The 18,137-nt window shown below is 40.2% G+C and overlaps 1 protein-coding gene across 1 annotated transcript; it reads right to left on the minus strand.

Moving 5' to 3' along the window:
• Positions 1-2,640: 2,640 nt before the first annotated feature.
• Positions 2,641-16,385, minus strand: slc6a1b (solute carrier family 6 member 1b). The gene is made up of 15 exons (XM_086199735.1): positions 15,993-16,385; positions 14,407-14,830; positions 13,961-14,092; positions 13,633-13,733; positions 13,041-13,150; positions 12,558-12,690; positions 11,538-11,672; positions 10,681-10,784; positions 10,024-10,148; positions 9,483-9,595; positions 9,071-9,202; positions 7,663-7,765; positions 7,393-7,493; positions 5,695-5,862; positions 2,641-4,235 (listed from the first exon to the last, which is right to left on the minus strand). Exons 2-15 carry the CDS (start codon positions 14,651-14,653, stop codon positions 4,128-4,130), a joined length of 1,812 nt encoding a protein of 603 aa, XP_086055861.1. The 5' UTR covers positions 14,654-14,830; positions 15,993-16,385; the 3' UTR covers positions 2,641-4,127.
• Between the last annotated feature and the right edge of the window lie 1,752 nt (positions 16,386-18,137).

The raw sequence follows: 18,137 nt of genomic DNA on the forward strand, positions 1-18,137 counted from the left end.
ACGTAGTCTCACTTTCTCTTTCTGTGCTGCGCATGTCAGCAGCCAGTGATTGTGATGCGTTTGGAGAGTGTGCATGCAACCGGGAGCCTTTGCCAAGCTGGCGGAGAGAGAAAGCAGAGTAGCATTTCGTAATTGTGTGTGTTGTTGGGGCCCCAGAGGTGACTTGTGAGCTGCTACTACCTCTGCTAGACTACAGCTGTCAGAGCAGCTCCGCTCATGTCTGTGTCATCAACACAACTTCCAACACTTCCACGACCACAGCATGCTCAGACAAGCAAACACAGACTCAACAATATACTGTATGTAGTTTACTTTCCCTTCTGAAGCTTCTCTCTCCTACTCACAACATGAACAATTGGATACCTTTGGATTGTGTTTCCGAAAACCACATATTTACTTAGAGATCGAGAGAGTGAGAGAGAGGGGAATGAGAAAAGAGCAAATATTGAGGGTTAAGGCAGAATGATGACCTCAGATAAGATCACTTTTGTTTACTTTTTTAGAATTACAGAAAATTTCTAATTTAAATTTCCAATGTTTTTCTGTGGGGTGATAGCAACACTCTTCAAGCTTCGACCCTGCACGGAAAAACCTTTGCTTTTCAAACAATGTGGGTACTAAACCAAGCGATGACGCCAACGTTTGCTTCGCTATGTGCGCCACCATCGGACTCGTAACTTTATTTCTCCCTCCGCGGAAATTCATCAAAAGCTGCCTACACACCTGTTCCTTTGCATTTTGTGATTAATATAACTTGGATACACAAAGTGAACGTATGTGATCAAAACTTGTTCATAAATTTTATTCCCATCTGCCGAAAAATTCTGGATATCAATCCACAACGCAGTCCACACCATCGCCAGGAGCTCTACACCTTTTCCCTCGAATTAAACCAAATGCCCTCCACAAATTTCATTAGAATAAGCCAAAATGACTCAAAGATATTGAATTGAAGGTCCTCTGGGTCACATGTCCAGATGACGATGTGGAAGCAGAAACCTTCCTCTTTCATCAGTTTCACAAGGCCACAAGGTTGAATTTGTCCCTGACATTTTCTAGAATAGCACAGCTAATAGAGGAAGATCTTAAACAGTCTTCAGGATCCAGAATCTACAATTTGAACCAGATCAGCACCAGACCTTAATCATGTGTTCCTTGTCATAGCGCTCTATCTTTCCACTAAGTTCCATGGCAGTCGCTCCAATAGTTCTAACAAACTTCTAACAAATCAAACCAACAAACACATGTCGCTGATCACATGACCTCCTTGGCAGGGGTAACAAATGCAGGCTAACTACAACAGAACAGCAGGGAGATGGATGATAGTGACTGGAGGGGGGCTTGGTTCTCAGCCAGGACAGCTAGTGTTTGTGTTGGCACAGCTCTGGGTGCAGGTGACAGAAGGGTCTCTCTATGGGAACCATTTTGTTAGAAATTATCAGTTTACAGAGAATGACTCTTGCTGTGATGGCGCTAATTGCATATTCATTTCCACTTATGTAATAAACCAAACATTAGCATATCTGAGCCTCACCAACATATCGTCTAACTGATGTCACGCAAAAAATCAGCTCATAAAGTCGATTTAAAGAGCTTTTGATAGCTACCGCTATCACTCAACTATTTCTCCAATAGAAGGATTGAAACAGACATTATAATCTATAGGTCTTTATTTATTTTTTCCAGATAACATATATTGCAACCATGCTTTTCCATATAACACCACCTAAAGACATTTATTATATTTTTTTTACATAGAATATTTTACATTAGGCCCAAGAAACAGCTAGAAATATACAAAACAATATTCTCTGACTAGACATTTCTAGTACATTATCATTATTATTATTATCATCTCCATTATTTCTCTATTCTGTTATCGTAATTAGAATTTTTACAGTTGAGAGAGATGTGTGCTTTAGTTTCTGAGATAATAATATTATTGCAGAAAACAGCAAATAATATCACATTTTTTTGTTCAACATTTAGACAAAAATGAAAGAAAAACTCAGGTTGTACGGACATTCACAGATACATGTATTACACAATCCAGTTTACAACATCATTCAAGAGAGAAAATTGCAGTATGGTAACTTTATACAAAACTCACGGAATCCTTTGTCATTGCACGTTTAGATTTACATATCTTTGAAAAAAATATATAAATAAATGAAAATAAATGGGTCTGATTCAACCTGATTCCTGTCGCACGTAGCTGCCACAGAAGCAAATTTTCTTCACCTTTCTTCATAGTAATACAGTTATATCTGTGGTCTCTCACAAAGTCAGTCTCTACGATTATATTTAATATTGCTGAACAAACTTGATATGTAACAATAGGTTTTCCTTTACTCTGTGAAAAGGAGTAGTTTCAGTGGTGTTGGCCTGTATGTAGCATGTGGCTATGTCCTGTTGTGTTAACAGTGCTTTAGCCGGCTTTGTCCTCTGACTGTGCCAAAGTGTCTCTCTCCTAGTCTGCTTATTAGAAATCTCCACTTGTCACAGCATCGAAACACACTTTTGTGAAGGCCATCGTGAGTCATTTACACTGAAAGAAATGATGCGGGTCAAATAGGGTTCATAGAGAGGCAACAATTTGGAGCAGCTTTTCTGCCTGCTTCGTCTTTACGTTGATTTGTATTTTTGTTCTTTTTTTATTATTATTATTTTCAGAATTTTGTCACCGCTGAACATAGCATGTTGAATTTACTGGGAAAAAAAACGGAAATTTTGATGTTTTGTTTTGTTTTTGTAATACAGCATGAATTTTTTTCAGTGTATCATAGTAGCATCTGAGAGAATTTGGTCACATCCACCTTTGTTCCTGAGGAGTGGGTTACTAAAATAGATAAATAAGTAAACAGTCCCAGACAGAATAGTGGTCACTATCATAAAAATCCATCATACAGTCTACAATGCAGCAGCTACTGCATTCTTTCTAAATGTTTAAAATATAAATCTGAATACGCATTGGCCTATTATTGCAACATTGTTTCACTCTTTCCATTAAACGAAGGAAGTAAAACCCCCACAGGTGGAAATATAGTACACAATGGTATTTTTGTAATGGCTACACCATTATGGAGTGTTAGAGGTGGTAGTTTTACAGATCCACATTGTACTTGTTGGCAGATACTGTATTTGCTACCTGGTGACCCACACGAGGATGCTTGTTTTATTCCACACATGGTCAGAGGGTCAAACGCCTGCACCCATCTTTCAAACTTTGTGTTTGGTCCTTCTCATTCTCACATATATAGAAAACGACCTAAAAATGGTTCTACAAAAAAGATTCAGACAACATACATAGTTATTGTTCTTTAGAAAACAAAGAAACAATTATGACAGTCTCTTGCTATGTGCCCTGTATGTGTGATTTTTGCTGTTGTCACAGGTTTCAATCGAGCCAAAAGAAGTTGGACACTTCAAATTCCGTACTGTGCTTGTGCTTTTCAAAGGTAGCCCCAGACATGGGTGGTAAACATTTCAGGCGAAATGCAGGATCCTGCAAGGAAATGATAGTCTGGCTAAATTATATTTTACATACAAGCAGATTTGGCCTTACCTGTTGCACATTCCCATATGGTCTTTGCCTTAAATTGTTCAATTTTTATTTTTACAAACTTTAAAATAGACTTTTTTTTCCCCACTTACTACACTGCATTCATTTTAATGTATTTATTTCATGTACAAGCAAAATGCGTTTAACCAATGTTTTTCTTTGTACAGTAATTGTAGTTTAGTTGATTTCTTAATATCATCAAAGTAGCACAATACTATTGAATTGACGCAGGCCTCCAAATTTAATTTATATATCTATTTTACAGTGATTTCCTAAGTCACACTTCCTTCTCTATAAAGACTAAGTTTTTTGCATATTGAAATTCATAATTACACAACAACTTTGCTGGGTAGTTTGTTTTTCCTCATAAGTTTCTGTATCATACAAATAAAAACAGAAAGAAAACCTAAAAATAAGTGTGTAATCAGGTTGGTCTCACGTGTCCCCAGGAGGTAGGTGAATAAAAGCAGACATGGAAGTCTGGTGGTCGTTCCCAACCTTGATTACGTTTCTTCTGGGTAGAGTGCCCATCTGGCCAACAAGACAGAGAGACGAGCAGAAGTTTCTAGATGTAGGCTTCTTCATTGGCAGGGTTCTGGTTTTCTGTCTGCTGGTCTGGACCGTTTTCCTGAGCCTTCACTAGCACCACCGGCTTTATCATCATTCGCAGACGCTGGAAAGGAAAATGTATACAAAAAAAGAAGCTGAAAGATGCGCTGGTGCTGAAATTACAGTGAAACATATGCGATTAGTCAAACAGCTGCAAAGTTTGGGATCAACACACACAAACACACACACACACACACACACACACACACACACACACCAGCTACACAGCTGTGAGCTTGATGAATGCATCGCTTCAGGCTCTGGGTCTAAACATCTTGTATGTGACACTCTGGGATGAGACATTTATACATTTACCCTGATAGGATACACCATTACGTGAGAGATATGGTAAAATGATGAAACACTGATTAAAGATTCATGGGGCAAATTCACCCAGAAACCTAAACTTCCTATTGATTTGAACGACGGATAGCGTTAAGAGATCTGTGGCAGTAGGCATTTATATTGAGTGTCTGTGAAAGTAAATATCCGCCTGGGTGCCAGAACGCCAATCAGCTGGCTGATTGCTACAATTAGGCAATCAGCTGGGACTGTAGGATCTGACACCTGCAACTCACTGCTGACAGCCTCTGTTGCGCTGCCTGCAATTAAACCCTATTTATTCTGTCAGTGGTGGCTATAAAGCAACTGTCACTGTAGGGTCCTATAGATTAAGTCATTATCCAGTGCACTATAGAGGATTGTAAATCAAAAAGTTCCTGATGTAAATGGCATGCTTAAAAAGGTATTAAGATAATCATACCCATAAAAATGCAGTGTACCATTCTGCTGTCTACAATTGGATGCAATTTACTGAGAACTGAGAAGGGCTGCACAGCAAAAAAGGACATCTAAAATTGTTAAACAGAACTAATTAGAAATTCTGCTTAGCTAATCCTTATATCTACTGTTTTACCCCTTGTGGTAATTATAATTTCTTTAGAAAGCCAATGACTTTGCAATAGTTCTGAATCATAGTGCTCCAGTACAGCAATAAATCACGTTGGGCATTATTTTAATATCAAATGTGAAGAGTCTATTACATCTCAGGTACTACTTTCATTATGCTAATGTGAGAAATGTCAGTGAAAACTCTATAAACCTCGGGTCAGGCAATCACGATTAATGTATTGGTGCCAGATTGAATCCTCAGGGCCTGTGTTTGGCATTTACATTACATTATCCTCACACACCATCAGTGTCAAGCTGGATAGTACCAGCATATTGGGTGTAGTAATAGTTTGGATTGAGCAAAAAGATCTTCAAGTAATCCACTTGAAACTCTTAACACAGCTCTTGCCTCGCTGACAACTGCAGATTTAAATTCAAAACTGCTAGTATCAAATCCTCAGAGGTAGGTACAGTGATGCATATATTCCAGGAAATCTCCGACTGCTTCAATGATGTAAGCAGTATGCATAGGGACAGTTCTGTAGTGTAGCATGGAAGTGTTCATTACTTCTGAGAAAACATAGTTGGAACTTGGTAAACTACTGTACAGGCTAGATTCACATTGATCATACCTCTTTGTATGTGCCTTTGAGTGTGAGGAACATGTAGCCCATGTAGCCAGGGATGAGGATCATGGAGGAGAGGGCCATGCACCATCCGACGCCCTGACCCCAGGCTGGGAACACATAGTCACCCATGGTGAGGGGAACCATCTGCACTGCACTAAACAAGAACACTCCCTGGATACGAGACACATGGAAATATATGTTATCATCTTCAATATCGTGCTCACACACAGTTTGAATACAATTACAACTGCAGAGATGTTCATTCATGAGGATCTCTTTTGTCTCTCTAAGATTTTATGAAGTCTTAGCTGAAGCTGCACTTTTATTTATTGTAATCAGATGCAATATAATAGTAATACATTGAAGTATCCAAAGCATACGGCACAAATAATGAGATTGCTTTTGGTTTAGTGCCCATTCCTGTTAAGCCGAAATGTCATGAGAATTTTAGCCTTGCATCTAATTCACATTTATGAATATGTCTTATCTTGTTTGATATTTCTATGAAAATAAACTAAAAGAAGTGTTTGATTGACCCACATATTTTATGTTTGAGTAGTTGAGTACTAAGTTGTGGGGGTAAGAGTAGACTGTTCCCATCATTGACTCCAGCTAATTCTTCACTGTGATACGTGATAAAACAACATGTTTCAGGAAAACAGTGAGTTCAAATAGAAGTGAGATTGACAAAGATGTCTGCCAGGTGTTTGGTAAGCAGCCCAGACACCAGAGAAGCAATCTAATCAGCCCCAACTGCAGTGAGAGGTTGCCACGGTGATGTTAACTGCTTAGCCTGTAGCGACTGAGAAAAGGATTCAGCTGAGAACTGCTATCACCCACATTTTTTAGAGGACTACTGAATGCTGTGATATGAATGATTATTTTTACATTGTCTAAAATGTTATGATATACACAGCAAGTTGGAAAAGTTCACTTTTTGGATTAAGATTTAAAATGAGGGTCCAAATGTCCAAATGTTCCAAACATGTTAGTATTTTTGTTCCAAAAGTGACGTTGTAGATTAACGCCTTCTCTCATTCTGGATATGACATCAACCACCGCAATCTCTGAAGATTCTGTCCATTAACTGTCCTATCTCACAATGTTGGCAAAATATGTTGTGTGTTAGCACCACAATTCCAATATGCTCCACAAATTCAGTGAATTATTCCTTATCCCAAACGCCACCCCCTCAAAACATATTGTGAAAACCACCCTGGTAGCTTTTGCTTAACCCTGCTAAGACTCAAAGATAGATATAGAAAAAACAGAAATTACATGTATAACGTAGCACAGACAAATCACTCCCATCAACAATCTTTAAGGACAGTTGTTTGTTACACAAGCTGTTACTTTTAAAACTGCTGGAATAGAAGACACAGCACATGGCTGTCAGTCAGCAGCCATCTTGGTTGTTTATGAAATTGCCTAAACCGCTCTCCTCTGTCAGTCACCCTATCAAACCCACTCCATATTCCATTATGATTGTCCTCTACAGTTTCAGGGTGGATGCAAATCTGTTTAAATGAGAGTGAGACTGCAGACTCATCTTTCAGTTTTTTTTTCTGGTTTACAGGAAAGAATATTTTTGCATAAAAAGGATCATAGACATTTTTCAGTATATTTTTTTCCCTTCACAAGAGACATCGTAAGTTTATATTGTTGATCCATGGCTGAATGCGTCCCTGAGGTAACACTTACAGCCACAATGAGTGGAGTGAAAACAACCCAGCAGGCCTTCCACCACACACAGGGCCTGTAGCCAACCATTTCCTCAATGTTGTCATAGAATTTGTTCACACCTGGAAGCAAAAATAAAGCTGCATGAATACATTGTATAGATCCCATATTTTCTTAACCCGATTAGGATGTTATATCTTTAGATTTAAGCTATCAAAAAAAGTTAGAAAAATATATGTAGTCCTTATTGCAAAAATCTGTGGTAAATGACTGAGACAAATGTGGGCTCACCATAGAACCACGAAATAGAGATGCATTCAAAGAAGACCAGGAAGAGCAGAGACATTCCACTGGCTGAGTAGTAGTCAAACAGTTTAAACACATACAGCCCACCCTGCAAAAGGAGAGAAGATTAACATCGGAAGAGAAGAATATGATCAAATATATGAGGGGGAAAGAACAAAACAGAGGACACAATAATGGCGTTGTATATGCAGGACTGGACCAAATCGGTCAAGTGGAATAACATCAAGGGCGAGCACACCAGTGGTGGCGGCGGGTGTCTCATTTGTGAGTACAGATCTAAAGGGTAAGTCTTACTGAGTGTGGACATGTAGCATAGCCAGCACCACTGTAGGTCTATGAAACACTTCTATCCACAAAATCTTGGCCTTGTCAGGTTGTTATAGCGACCAGCTCCGAGAACCTGCTACAATTCATCAATTTCTTCTCTGTGGAGCTTGATATACTTCCTACATGCCGGGAGCAGCGATTAGTCAACCCCATCCTAGAAGGGCTGTGCATGTGGCATGATGAGAATCCAGTGTGGCAGGAGTAGAAGGTCTTTGAGTGTCATTTGCAAACATGACCTTGGCCTGCAGTGATTTTGTCATTTTTTTGCTTGCAAGTTTCCACTAACAAGACTTAAGTGTCATCTGTCAACTTTTTGCCTTTTTATCTCTTTTTCAGTTACGCTCTTGAACACATTCTTTTCCAAATGTAAGAAAACCACTACTGTCCTTCCACAGCAGCACCTAATAATAAATGAGTGGCAAATGAAGATAAGGCAGTAAACATCTGGTTTGATGAGTATATTTTGTGTTTATGCTAAAATATTGTTGACCTAACTCGTTTTCAGAAGAGAAATTTCTGATTTTGTAGAGTCTGGATCTGAACAGCACAATATCAGCCAGTAAAAAGAGTTTACGTATATTTAAAAAGTCTAACTTTAGTCAGACTAACACGTTTGACTTTTTGTGAGTGATAACCAACCAAACTCATTAATAACCATAATAAAAGTCTGGCCAGGGAGTGTTTGTGACACCTCAGACCAAAGGATGCAGATGAATCCAAAGCAATGAATGGATGAACGAATGAATGGATAAAGACCTCATTGTAAACCGCAGCTGTGAATAACTATTTCATGTTGCCCAGTATTTGCAACAAGAAGCCTGATAATAAATGACCTGAACATGTAAGCTTGGAGCTACACTCGTAGTATGACTCCTTGACCTCTACACTCGGATGAAATCAATATAACGTCCATTTGGTGAGCTAGCAACCCTGCTGAGTAAGCAGTTTTGCAGCGTACATGGTCAGCTGCAGGAAGTCGGTGTGATAATACCGGACCTGTTGTTACATTCACCCGAATAAAGCCTCAGAGAGATGGGAGATTATCCACAGACAAACGAGTGATAACCTGTGTGATGTTGGACAGTCCGATGATGTATGAGACAAGGCAGACGACTGCAATGAAGATCTCTCTGCGTTTTCGGAGAACCTGAGGGAATTCATCCACTAGCGCTGTGATGAAGCCTTCCACAGTACAGAACTGGAGAAAAAGCAAAGTCATATCCAGAATGTGTTCCATAACAGACTGATGTCACAATAAAGACATAGCTCACTTACTTCTATTTAGTTTTTGAGTTTTAATTACTGTTATGGTCGTGTTTTCACATGTCAGTAACCACATTATGATTTTTTCTACCTGAAATCATAAAAATCTTTGTCTAGATTACATGTCTTTTTTTCCTTGTTTAAGTATTTCTAATAGAAGCTCTTTCAAAAATAAGGAAAGAATCAACTATTTTGGCCACTTTGATTGTCTTTACCTGGCTGTCAATTCCCAGCATCAGCAGCATGGAGAAGAAGAGGATGGCCCAGAGGGGAGAGAAAGGCAGCTGGGTAACGGCCTCAGGATAAGCCAGAAATGCAAGGCCAGGTCCTGAATAAAGACAAATATTATAGACAATGAGACAAGTTTTACTGAATGACACTAATTAGAGACTGCTGATCTCACTGTGATAAAAAGCCAAAATTTAGATCTTAATATTCTCAGCTGCATTATTATGGATCAGCTCTTTGTCTGTGATGCCGAATAAAAAAAAGAGGAAGCTTAAAAGCATTGAAGTTCTAAGTTTGCTTGGAAGAAAAAAAACACTTAATGTCAAATTTCAGTTTTTAAGAAAGGACCAAGTCATTTGAATTTTTCCTTAAAAATAACAGAACCAAAATGAACACACAGCTGGAGAGTCAACCTTCCCTCATTTCTGTCTGATTGAAAGAATTACATATCGCACAATTTCAAGGGCCAATTTTTGCACATTGGCACGTATCGTTTGCCTTTGCCTATTCAATATTGATTGCAATTACCTGAGGCTGCCACATCAGCGATGGGTCTCTTTGTTACATTGGCCATGAATCCCACAATGGAGAAGATGACAAAGCCAGCAAACATGCTGGTGAAGGAGTTGATGCAGCAGACAATGACAGAATCTCTGTAGGGGAGAGACAAAGCACAAGGCAGCCATTGTCACGCCTGTATCAATTCCTTATCAACCCGTCACACATTGTGGAGCGGGGTGGGGGGAAGGGAATGTCGAAAGCCATTTTGCATTCTGCAGCAACACAGCAGCTGAACACATTTATTTTGACCTTTTCTTTTAAAATGGCAGTGTGCTTCGTCAGTTCCTAAATTGCGTGAACTAGACTTGGGCTTCTGACCAGTGTTTACAACATGAAAGTGGCTGAAGCAGAACAAATATCTGTGCCTCCAACAATAAAAGAACCCAAATACAGAAATGACTGATACAGCTGGAGGCTCAAACTCTCCCAAAATAGAAGAACAACAGACAATATCTTGTCCACAAACTAAAAATAAACACAGGAAGAGATATAAGCATCATCTCCTAAAAATTTGGATAGGATGTGTGAGTGACCAGAGGGATTTATTACAAAGCAGCAAAATTGCACATCATTCATGAGGGTATCACCTGAAATGTATTATCACTACTACTATAATCATCCTACCTGTACACATTGTTATTGAAGGGGTTGTAGCTTCCGAGAGCAATCAGAGAGCCTAATCCCAGCCCGTAGGAGAAGAAGATCTGAGTAGCGGCGTCCAGCCAAACCTGACACACAGCGAGACCATAAAAGACATTTGAATAATCAGGAAAAAATTAACTGCTTATGCAAAGCTGATGCAGTATAGAGAAAGGTGTAAAAGTACTATAGTATGACATTTGTAGTCATTATCCAGCCACTCTAACAGGCTGGACGGATCAATATACCGTAGGTGTATTCATATCATGTTAACGTTTTGATGTAGTGGTGCTGCAGGCAGATCTGTCGCTGCACCCCGGAGCAGTCATAGACACACAGTCCTCAAATTCCATCTGTTGATGTGTTACTATCAACTGGTATTGCAAATGGCTGTTTGTTTTACTTTTCCCCATTTTTTCCTCCCTCTCAAGGAAGGATCAAATCAGGTGTGACATCACTCCCACGTCCACCCTCCTACTTTGAGGTAAATCAAACATCTCTGTGCTTTCTTATTAGTCATATTCACTCTTCAGACATGAGACCCTCTCAAGTCATGAGGAGCCCACTTCCTCTCATCTAACCTCACCTCACTGCTCTGTATTTTTGTGCATGATGAGTCATCATTATCAGAAGTCCCATTTGCTGAATATCTGTTATAGTTGTGGTTTAATGGCTGTGTTCTCTTGTACACTTCTGCTGCAGAAGGCCAAAACATCTCAGCGATGAGTTTATCAAGCCAGTAGCCAACTTTAGTCTTCTTTTCCTCTATAGACCTGCATGTGTCTCTGAAAAGAAATAGTTGGTAAACATCTGGGAGTGAGAATGTGTGAGAGAGAGTGCACCTCAGACTGCTTCAGTTTGTCAAAATCTGGGGTGATATAGAAGAGGATCCCATCAATGGCTCCAGGTAGACTGATGCCACGGCAAAAGAGGATGAACAGCATGAAGTAAGGGTATGTGGCTGAGAAGTACACCACCTGCGGGAGAGAAAGTCATGGTTAGAAAAAAATTAAATTTCAGACAAAATGAACTAATATTTGTCCTTTGTCCATTACTTATATTTGTCATTTGAGGCTGCAAAACTGGAAGAGAAGTCCAAACTCCTATAAGTTGCTCAGCTTGTCCTGAGCAGTGTTGCAGTGGCACCGTCCTGACAGCACAGCACAATGACCTAGTAGGCCATTCCCCGGAGGCAAGATGACCCCAGAAAGGCTGGGTTCAGCACACTCCCTCTGCACTATTTCCCTCCTAATCTGAACTAAATTTGCACTGTGCCATCCAAGTCAACACATTTCATGTGCTCGTGATAAAATCCACCGAGTAAGAGCTGAACCAGCAGAGATTCAGCTGTTCAAGAGTTACAATAGTCAGAAACTCCTCTTTTGAATGCAAGCCATCAGAATAAATAGATGATATAAAAAAAGTGAATAAAAGAAAATCAGAAACACTTTGGCAGAGCACGATTCTCTTTCTTCTGTCTTCTCTTTGTGGAAAGTAAGTGCTGGTGGCACTTGAATGCTTTCGTGTAAAGAGATATCTCCTGTGCAATGAAGTCTAGAAAAATAAAACTATTATACTAACTATTGTTTAACCTGTGAAATAAGCTATATTAAAAACAACATGTATTTTAGCTCATCCTACGTTACAACAGGAGACTAATTGAATTTAGGTAGATGAAAGGGTTAAGTGAAGTTATGTAAGCATGAACCCAATGAACCCATTCATGTGAGCAATAATTCAAGGTGTCATCGTGTTCTACGACCTTGAGCAATGAACCTGAAGTCTTGTTACGGTGAAATGATGCCATATCAGTCGACCAGTCTCTTTTGTTTGGTTTGTCATTGTGTTCTCCATCTACTTACTTTGCCAGTCCAGCTGACCCCCTTCCAGATGCAGAAATAGACCAGCACCCACCCAATGGCCAGAGTGATCGCCAGTGGGATCCTGACCTCCCCCGGCTTCTCCAGACCGTCGGTCAGCTGGTGCATGTTACGTCTGCAGAAGAAGGTGTAAGTTGTTTCACTACACTGCAGAAATGCATCCTTCATCTCAAACAAACAAACGCATTTGTCTGTATATTCAAAAAGAGTCGAGGAGAAGAAACTCAAGGGAGCTCACCCTTGCATGCATTACTGTCCACCCATGAGCACACAAATTTGACTCAAATGTCATAGTTTTGGTTCAGCTTTGTGCTGAAGTGTTTGAATCTTAAAGGACTTTGTACAGCTGGTCACACCAGAGACTAATCTTCATCTGCATTTTGCACGCTAAGTGAGATGACCTCTATGTGGAGCTAAAATCTGTTCACAGTACGTGTTCCAAACTAATTCCTATGTCCAGCTTACTCCCAGAACTCCACCACAGCGCTGGTGAGGTTTCTGGTGTCTGCGATGCTGTAGTTGGTGTAGCAGCGCTCCGTGTTCCAGGGATTGCCACAAGTCTGCCATGGCAGGTCCTGAAAATTTAAAAAAAGGAAAAAAAACACTATACAGACAGCTTCTTTTATTTCCACCACTCTCCCACCTCCAGGTCCCATTCTATCCTGCTGTCAAGCAGCCAAGTCCATGATACTCATTTGGGACATTGAGATTTCATGGTTTTCTCAAAGGATTGAATGATTCCGCGCCAAATGCATTTATCAATACCTTGTGTAAAGCACTAATTATGTGGGAAAGGAAGTAATAAATGTCATACTCTGTTAAAGGCTGTGCACCCTTATGTAACAGATGTTGGCGAACCGAAGCTGCCACTTAGTAAATGCTACTGTTTATACACACTCGCTTTTCCATTAACTAGGTAGTACTAGATAATTATTTAGAAATCAGTATAACCCAGTTCAGCTCTCTCTCATACACACTCCCTCTCTCTTTCTCTCTCCCTCTCTCTCTCTTTTTCTCACACAAACACACACATACACACACATATTTAAATACTCACAGCAGTGAAGGAATTGTACAGGTAGTAAATAGCCCAGGAAATGATAACAATATAATAGATATTGAGCCAGAAGGACAGAACAGCAGCAGCCAGACCCACACCTGAAACAATAGGGAAGTATATACATTTTTTTTTTACATGAATTACAAAAATGTATTTTTTTCAAGGTTCTCAGTTTCTAAGAGTAAACTATTGGCCTCTATTTAATTTTAACAACTAAGACTAAAAATAATAAGTGTCTGTTATCCAATCCTGCCAACATGAAGCCTAATTGTGACATTAAATAGCAACGTTTATGGTTTTAGGAACGCTATAAAATAGCTTTTACCTTTGAACATGGGCGAGAGTTTCCACACTCCAAGCCCTCCAATTGAGGTGTATTGACCAAGAGCCGTCTCCAGAAAGAACAGGGGCATGCCAGCAAATATGAGGGTCAAAAAGTAGGGAATCAAGAAGGCCCCTAAATGAGAGTTGAGAGGTAAAGGTGTGTCAGTGACGGTCAACCATAAACTATCAACATTCAACATGATCCACTTAAGATATCTGGTCATAGGAGTATTTGGTTTCGCAGTGCACCCCAGATCATCGTGCAGACTTTTTTTTTTTCGTTTCTTTTTGTTGTGTTCGTGCGCAATTACGCACGGCTATGAGCTTTGAGGTGCACTTGAATTAGGAACCTCGTGGAACAAACTGGGAGGTTTGAATGTCGAGACCTTTGCATTCCTTTTGGTGTATGGGGGAGAAAATGGGGAAACTGCCAAAATTCCTGATTACCTCCTCCGTTTTTTCCACATAAATAAGGAAATCTCCAGACATTTCCGAGTCCGATTGCGTATCCCACACAAGAGAGAAGAAAGTCAAATTTCCCAGACCACGTTTCTCTTTCGGGTATCTCCTTTTTCGTCTTCTGCACTTTGACCACCAAGGTTTTGGGTTTGTCATTTGGCGTAGTTGTCGGCGCGTCGTTCACTGTCTCCGTTAAGACGTGTCCGTCCGTGGCTTTGGTCCCGTTAGTGGCCATGGTCACTGCGCTTGTAGGATAGTCCTGACCAGCGGAGAGAGGGGAGGTTCGGCAACGACTCAGGCAGACAGCGTCTCCGTCCCTCGCACACAGCTCCCAGATAACAGCCGAGGAATAATCGGGTTAGTTATAGTGATCAGGAGCAAGCGGAGGCGCCTCAGCAGCGGTCGACTGCTCCTGAAAATACAAATAAATATGCTAAGAGTAAAATAAAAATAATAAATTAAGAAAAAAATAAGCACGTCAGTTATTGAAAAGCTCTATTCGAGGACTGAAGGATTAATGTGCTTCATTACACTTTGTTTCAAATATTTACATTATTTTCAATTACAATCTTTCCAAATTAAATGAACTGCTTTCCAGAAAAAGAAAAATACAATTATACGATCAGATTTGACCAGAATTGTTCTCCTTTACGCTGGCCTGTGCCGATTAACATGCATCCATTTTAATTGTATGACATTTCTTCAGGGGTGACGAGAAAGAAAAAAAAGGGGGGGGGGGGCACGATCCGTGAACACCCGGGACCAGAGAAAGACCTCTCACGCAATAAGAATCACTTTTGGTCGCCTGGAGTGAATGCAGCATGTTAGCAGAAATTTTGAGCCTGCTCTCGTCCTTGATTCATTGTGCTCTAAATTCAATGGCCCACTTCTCCCTGCTCTGGTACAAGAGAGGCGCAATTAGACCCGTTTAGGAGCCAGACGCGGCGGTGATGTCCAATGACCAACATGGAGTGGATTTTAAATCAGTGGAATTTACAGTCTGAAAAGACTAATCTGACACGGAGTTGGGAAAAAAAAAACATCATGTGGCTTAAATTATCAGTTCAGTTATGGGGACTTAGATTTGTGTATACATATATAAATATTTCTATTTTCATTCAAACTCGTTAGACTTTTTAACATTTAAGAATAAGATCTGCTCATCATGAGATACGACACGGAGCGCACTCTGCGCGCACAGATCTTGTGCGTAATTGCAAGAAAGCAAAAGGCAGCACGCTCTCATTAACAGTTGTATATTTATCTTTTTTTGTAAGACAGAAAACCTGTTGTTAAAATTCCAGGAGGTTTTAACATACCAATAGAAGGCAAACACCCTCGAGAGAAATTGGGATTCAGTGAACAATTTGATATTTTTACAGCCATTCGACTGAAGAATTGAATGAGAGAAGTCTGCTGTGTCGCCATCAAGTGAATTGCAGTCTCCCATCCAAGCTCGTTTCCAAACTCTGCGCATCTGCACAAGTACGATTCTTCAGTGTCCTTGTTTTTCTTTCAACTAAAACCGCTCAAACTCGCCAGCATTGATCCGCACTCATTATCAAGATACTTACAGAGAAATCCTTTTCCTTTGTCCAGATGGGAAAATCCAAATATACAAAAGTTACTTCCTTGCACTTTTGAAAAAAAAATAAAACCACGATTGAAAACTTTGCATCCAGCAACAGCGAGCAAATATACGATCCTGAAGGTCCAGGATGGTGGACAAGTGCGTCTTTGAGAGCGAGGTGCTGTCCTTAAAGGAGTGGTGCTGAAAGAGAGGAGGGGAGAGAAGACGGGGAAAGGAGCTGCGGCCGTCTGAGTTTTAGCGAGCAGGGACGTAGCGCAGGATCCTCACTCTCATCTACATAGCGTCAATGTCAGCTCAAAGTCGACCCTCCCCAACTCCAACATTTCCTCCATTGAGGTGGCAGCCGGTTTGAGAGAGGAGCATCCTCTTGTCTCAAGGTTTTATATCCTCACTTCTGCGGCTTGTTTTTTTTTTTTTTTTTTTTTACATCAGCAAGTTCACTCTCTCACCCACTCCCTCGCCCCCCCCTCCTCGCTTTTCTTTGACTCGCCGATGTATTGAGGTCCATGATTTACTTACTTCTCTATTTGACTTGACTAAGTTCATTTTAACTGAAGTTCAGATGAATGATTTTCTTTATCCTTTCATAAAATACAATGACCCGACTAAACCACTTAGTGACACGGTGAATTTATACTCAGTTAATCCGATGTTTACGCAGAGTGTGTAAAAAGGTCAAATTACTTGGTGTTTGAGGCAACATGGAAAAATTTAGCCTCTAAATACAGAGGAAGATGCCAACTGCTGTTACAGCATGTGGCAAAAAAAAAAAAGAAAAAAAAAGCCGAAAAAGAGAGTCAAGGTGTGTGAGATAAATTGAAAACTGTGCACCATAATCTTCTTAGCCGGCTGTCTTCTAAAATGAAATACCCTTGTGGAACATCCTAAATCAGCAGTCTTAGGGCAGACTAAATCCCACACTGAGAGAAATCATTAGAATCACACTGCTTTAACAGTTAAAGTTTAGTGTAAATGAGCGGTGATTGGATTAATATTAATGTAATAAAATCTCCCATTGAGATGAGAGTTCATAATGTTTATTTTTCCTGTGTTTTTTTCCCAAATCTGATGCATCATTAAGCTGTGATGTGTAAAAAATGAGGCGGTTAAGCAGCTTCATTTTAATGTCAGGTGATGTCACTATAGGCCCATTTAACACTGAAGTGCAATAAAACATTCAAATGCATTTTTACCATTCATGTTTCCTCCTTTTCATTTGCTTAATGACTTCTCTATGAGTGTCTTCTCTCTCTTACTCACTTCCTCCGCTACTCCCTATGATCATCTACCCACATTTTTCCTTCCATGGTTGGTTCTTTTTTTCCTCAAACTCTGCAGTGCTGTAGGCTGTACAGTGCGGATACAGTGATACTGAAAAGCACCACTACTGAGAGAGAAGGAAAGAATGGCCAGATGGTGAACCAATGAGGGGTGAGCTAACCTTCTAGTGATACTAAACAAAATTTAACATTTCTAACCCCAACTGGCTGATTGGCCCGCAGGCTGTGGCACCTCAGATGTGCAAAAAAGCTTCCTGTTGGCCTGCAGCTCTCACACAGAGGGAATTCAAAATGGCACAGTGATGAGAGCTGGTGGTGCTGTGCTCGTGGCCCTGGCCCTACCTGATGGTGAGCCTGTGTGCAGTGGAGCTTGTAATTACAGAAGGAGGTGGTGGTAATAGACAGTAGAGTGAAGGCAGACACACAGGCAGACAGCTGGGCCCCTGTCACTTTCACTGCTCAGACATAGGGGACGAAATTGAAGCTCTGAAACACGGATAATATTGCACATTATCACTCGTGTGAAACAACACAATGGTGATGATGAAAATGATGACAGGTGCATTTTATAACACAGGCATATCAGACTTTTAGAAACATGTTGAATCTCTGATGCTAGGCATACGTGGTGTCTTGAAGAAACTTTGTGATATGGATGATTTAATACCATGTACCTCCAAAATGTACCTCCAATGTCCAAGAGATTAATGCAAAAAAGATGAGATGAGAAAACAATGCTGTTACAATGCTCTATATGAAATATTACAGTTGGGAGGCTAACACGCTTGCAGTAACAATGGCTGTGTTACATTTCTACCGTCAAGTGAATTTAAGGTGCACATGAATTA

Source organism: Aulostomus chinensis, chromosome 3 (genome assembly GCF_037954235.1).
Source record: "Aulostomus chinensis isolate RoL2024-O1b breed Wild chromosome 3, RoL_Achi_v1.0, whole genome shotgun sequence".
Classification (NCBI taxonomy): domain Eukaryota; kingdom Metazoa; phylum Chordata; class Actinopteri; order Syngnathiformes; family Aulostomidae; genus Aulostomus; species Aulostomus chinensis.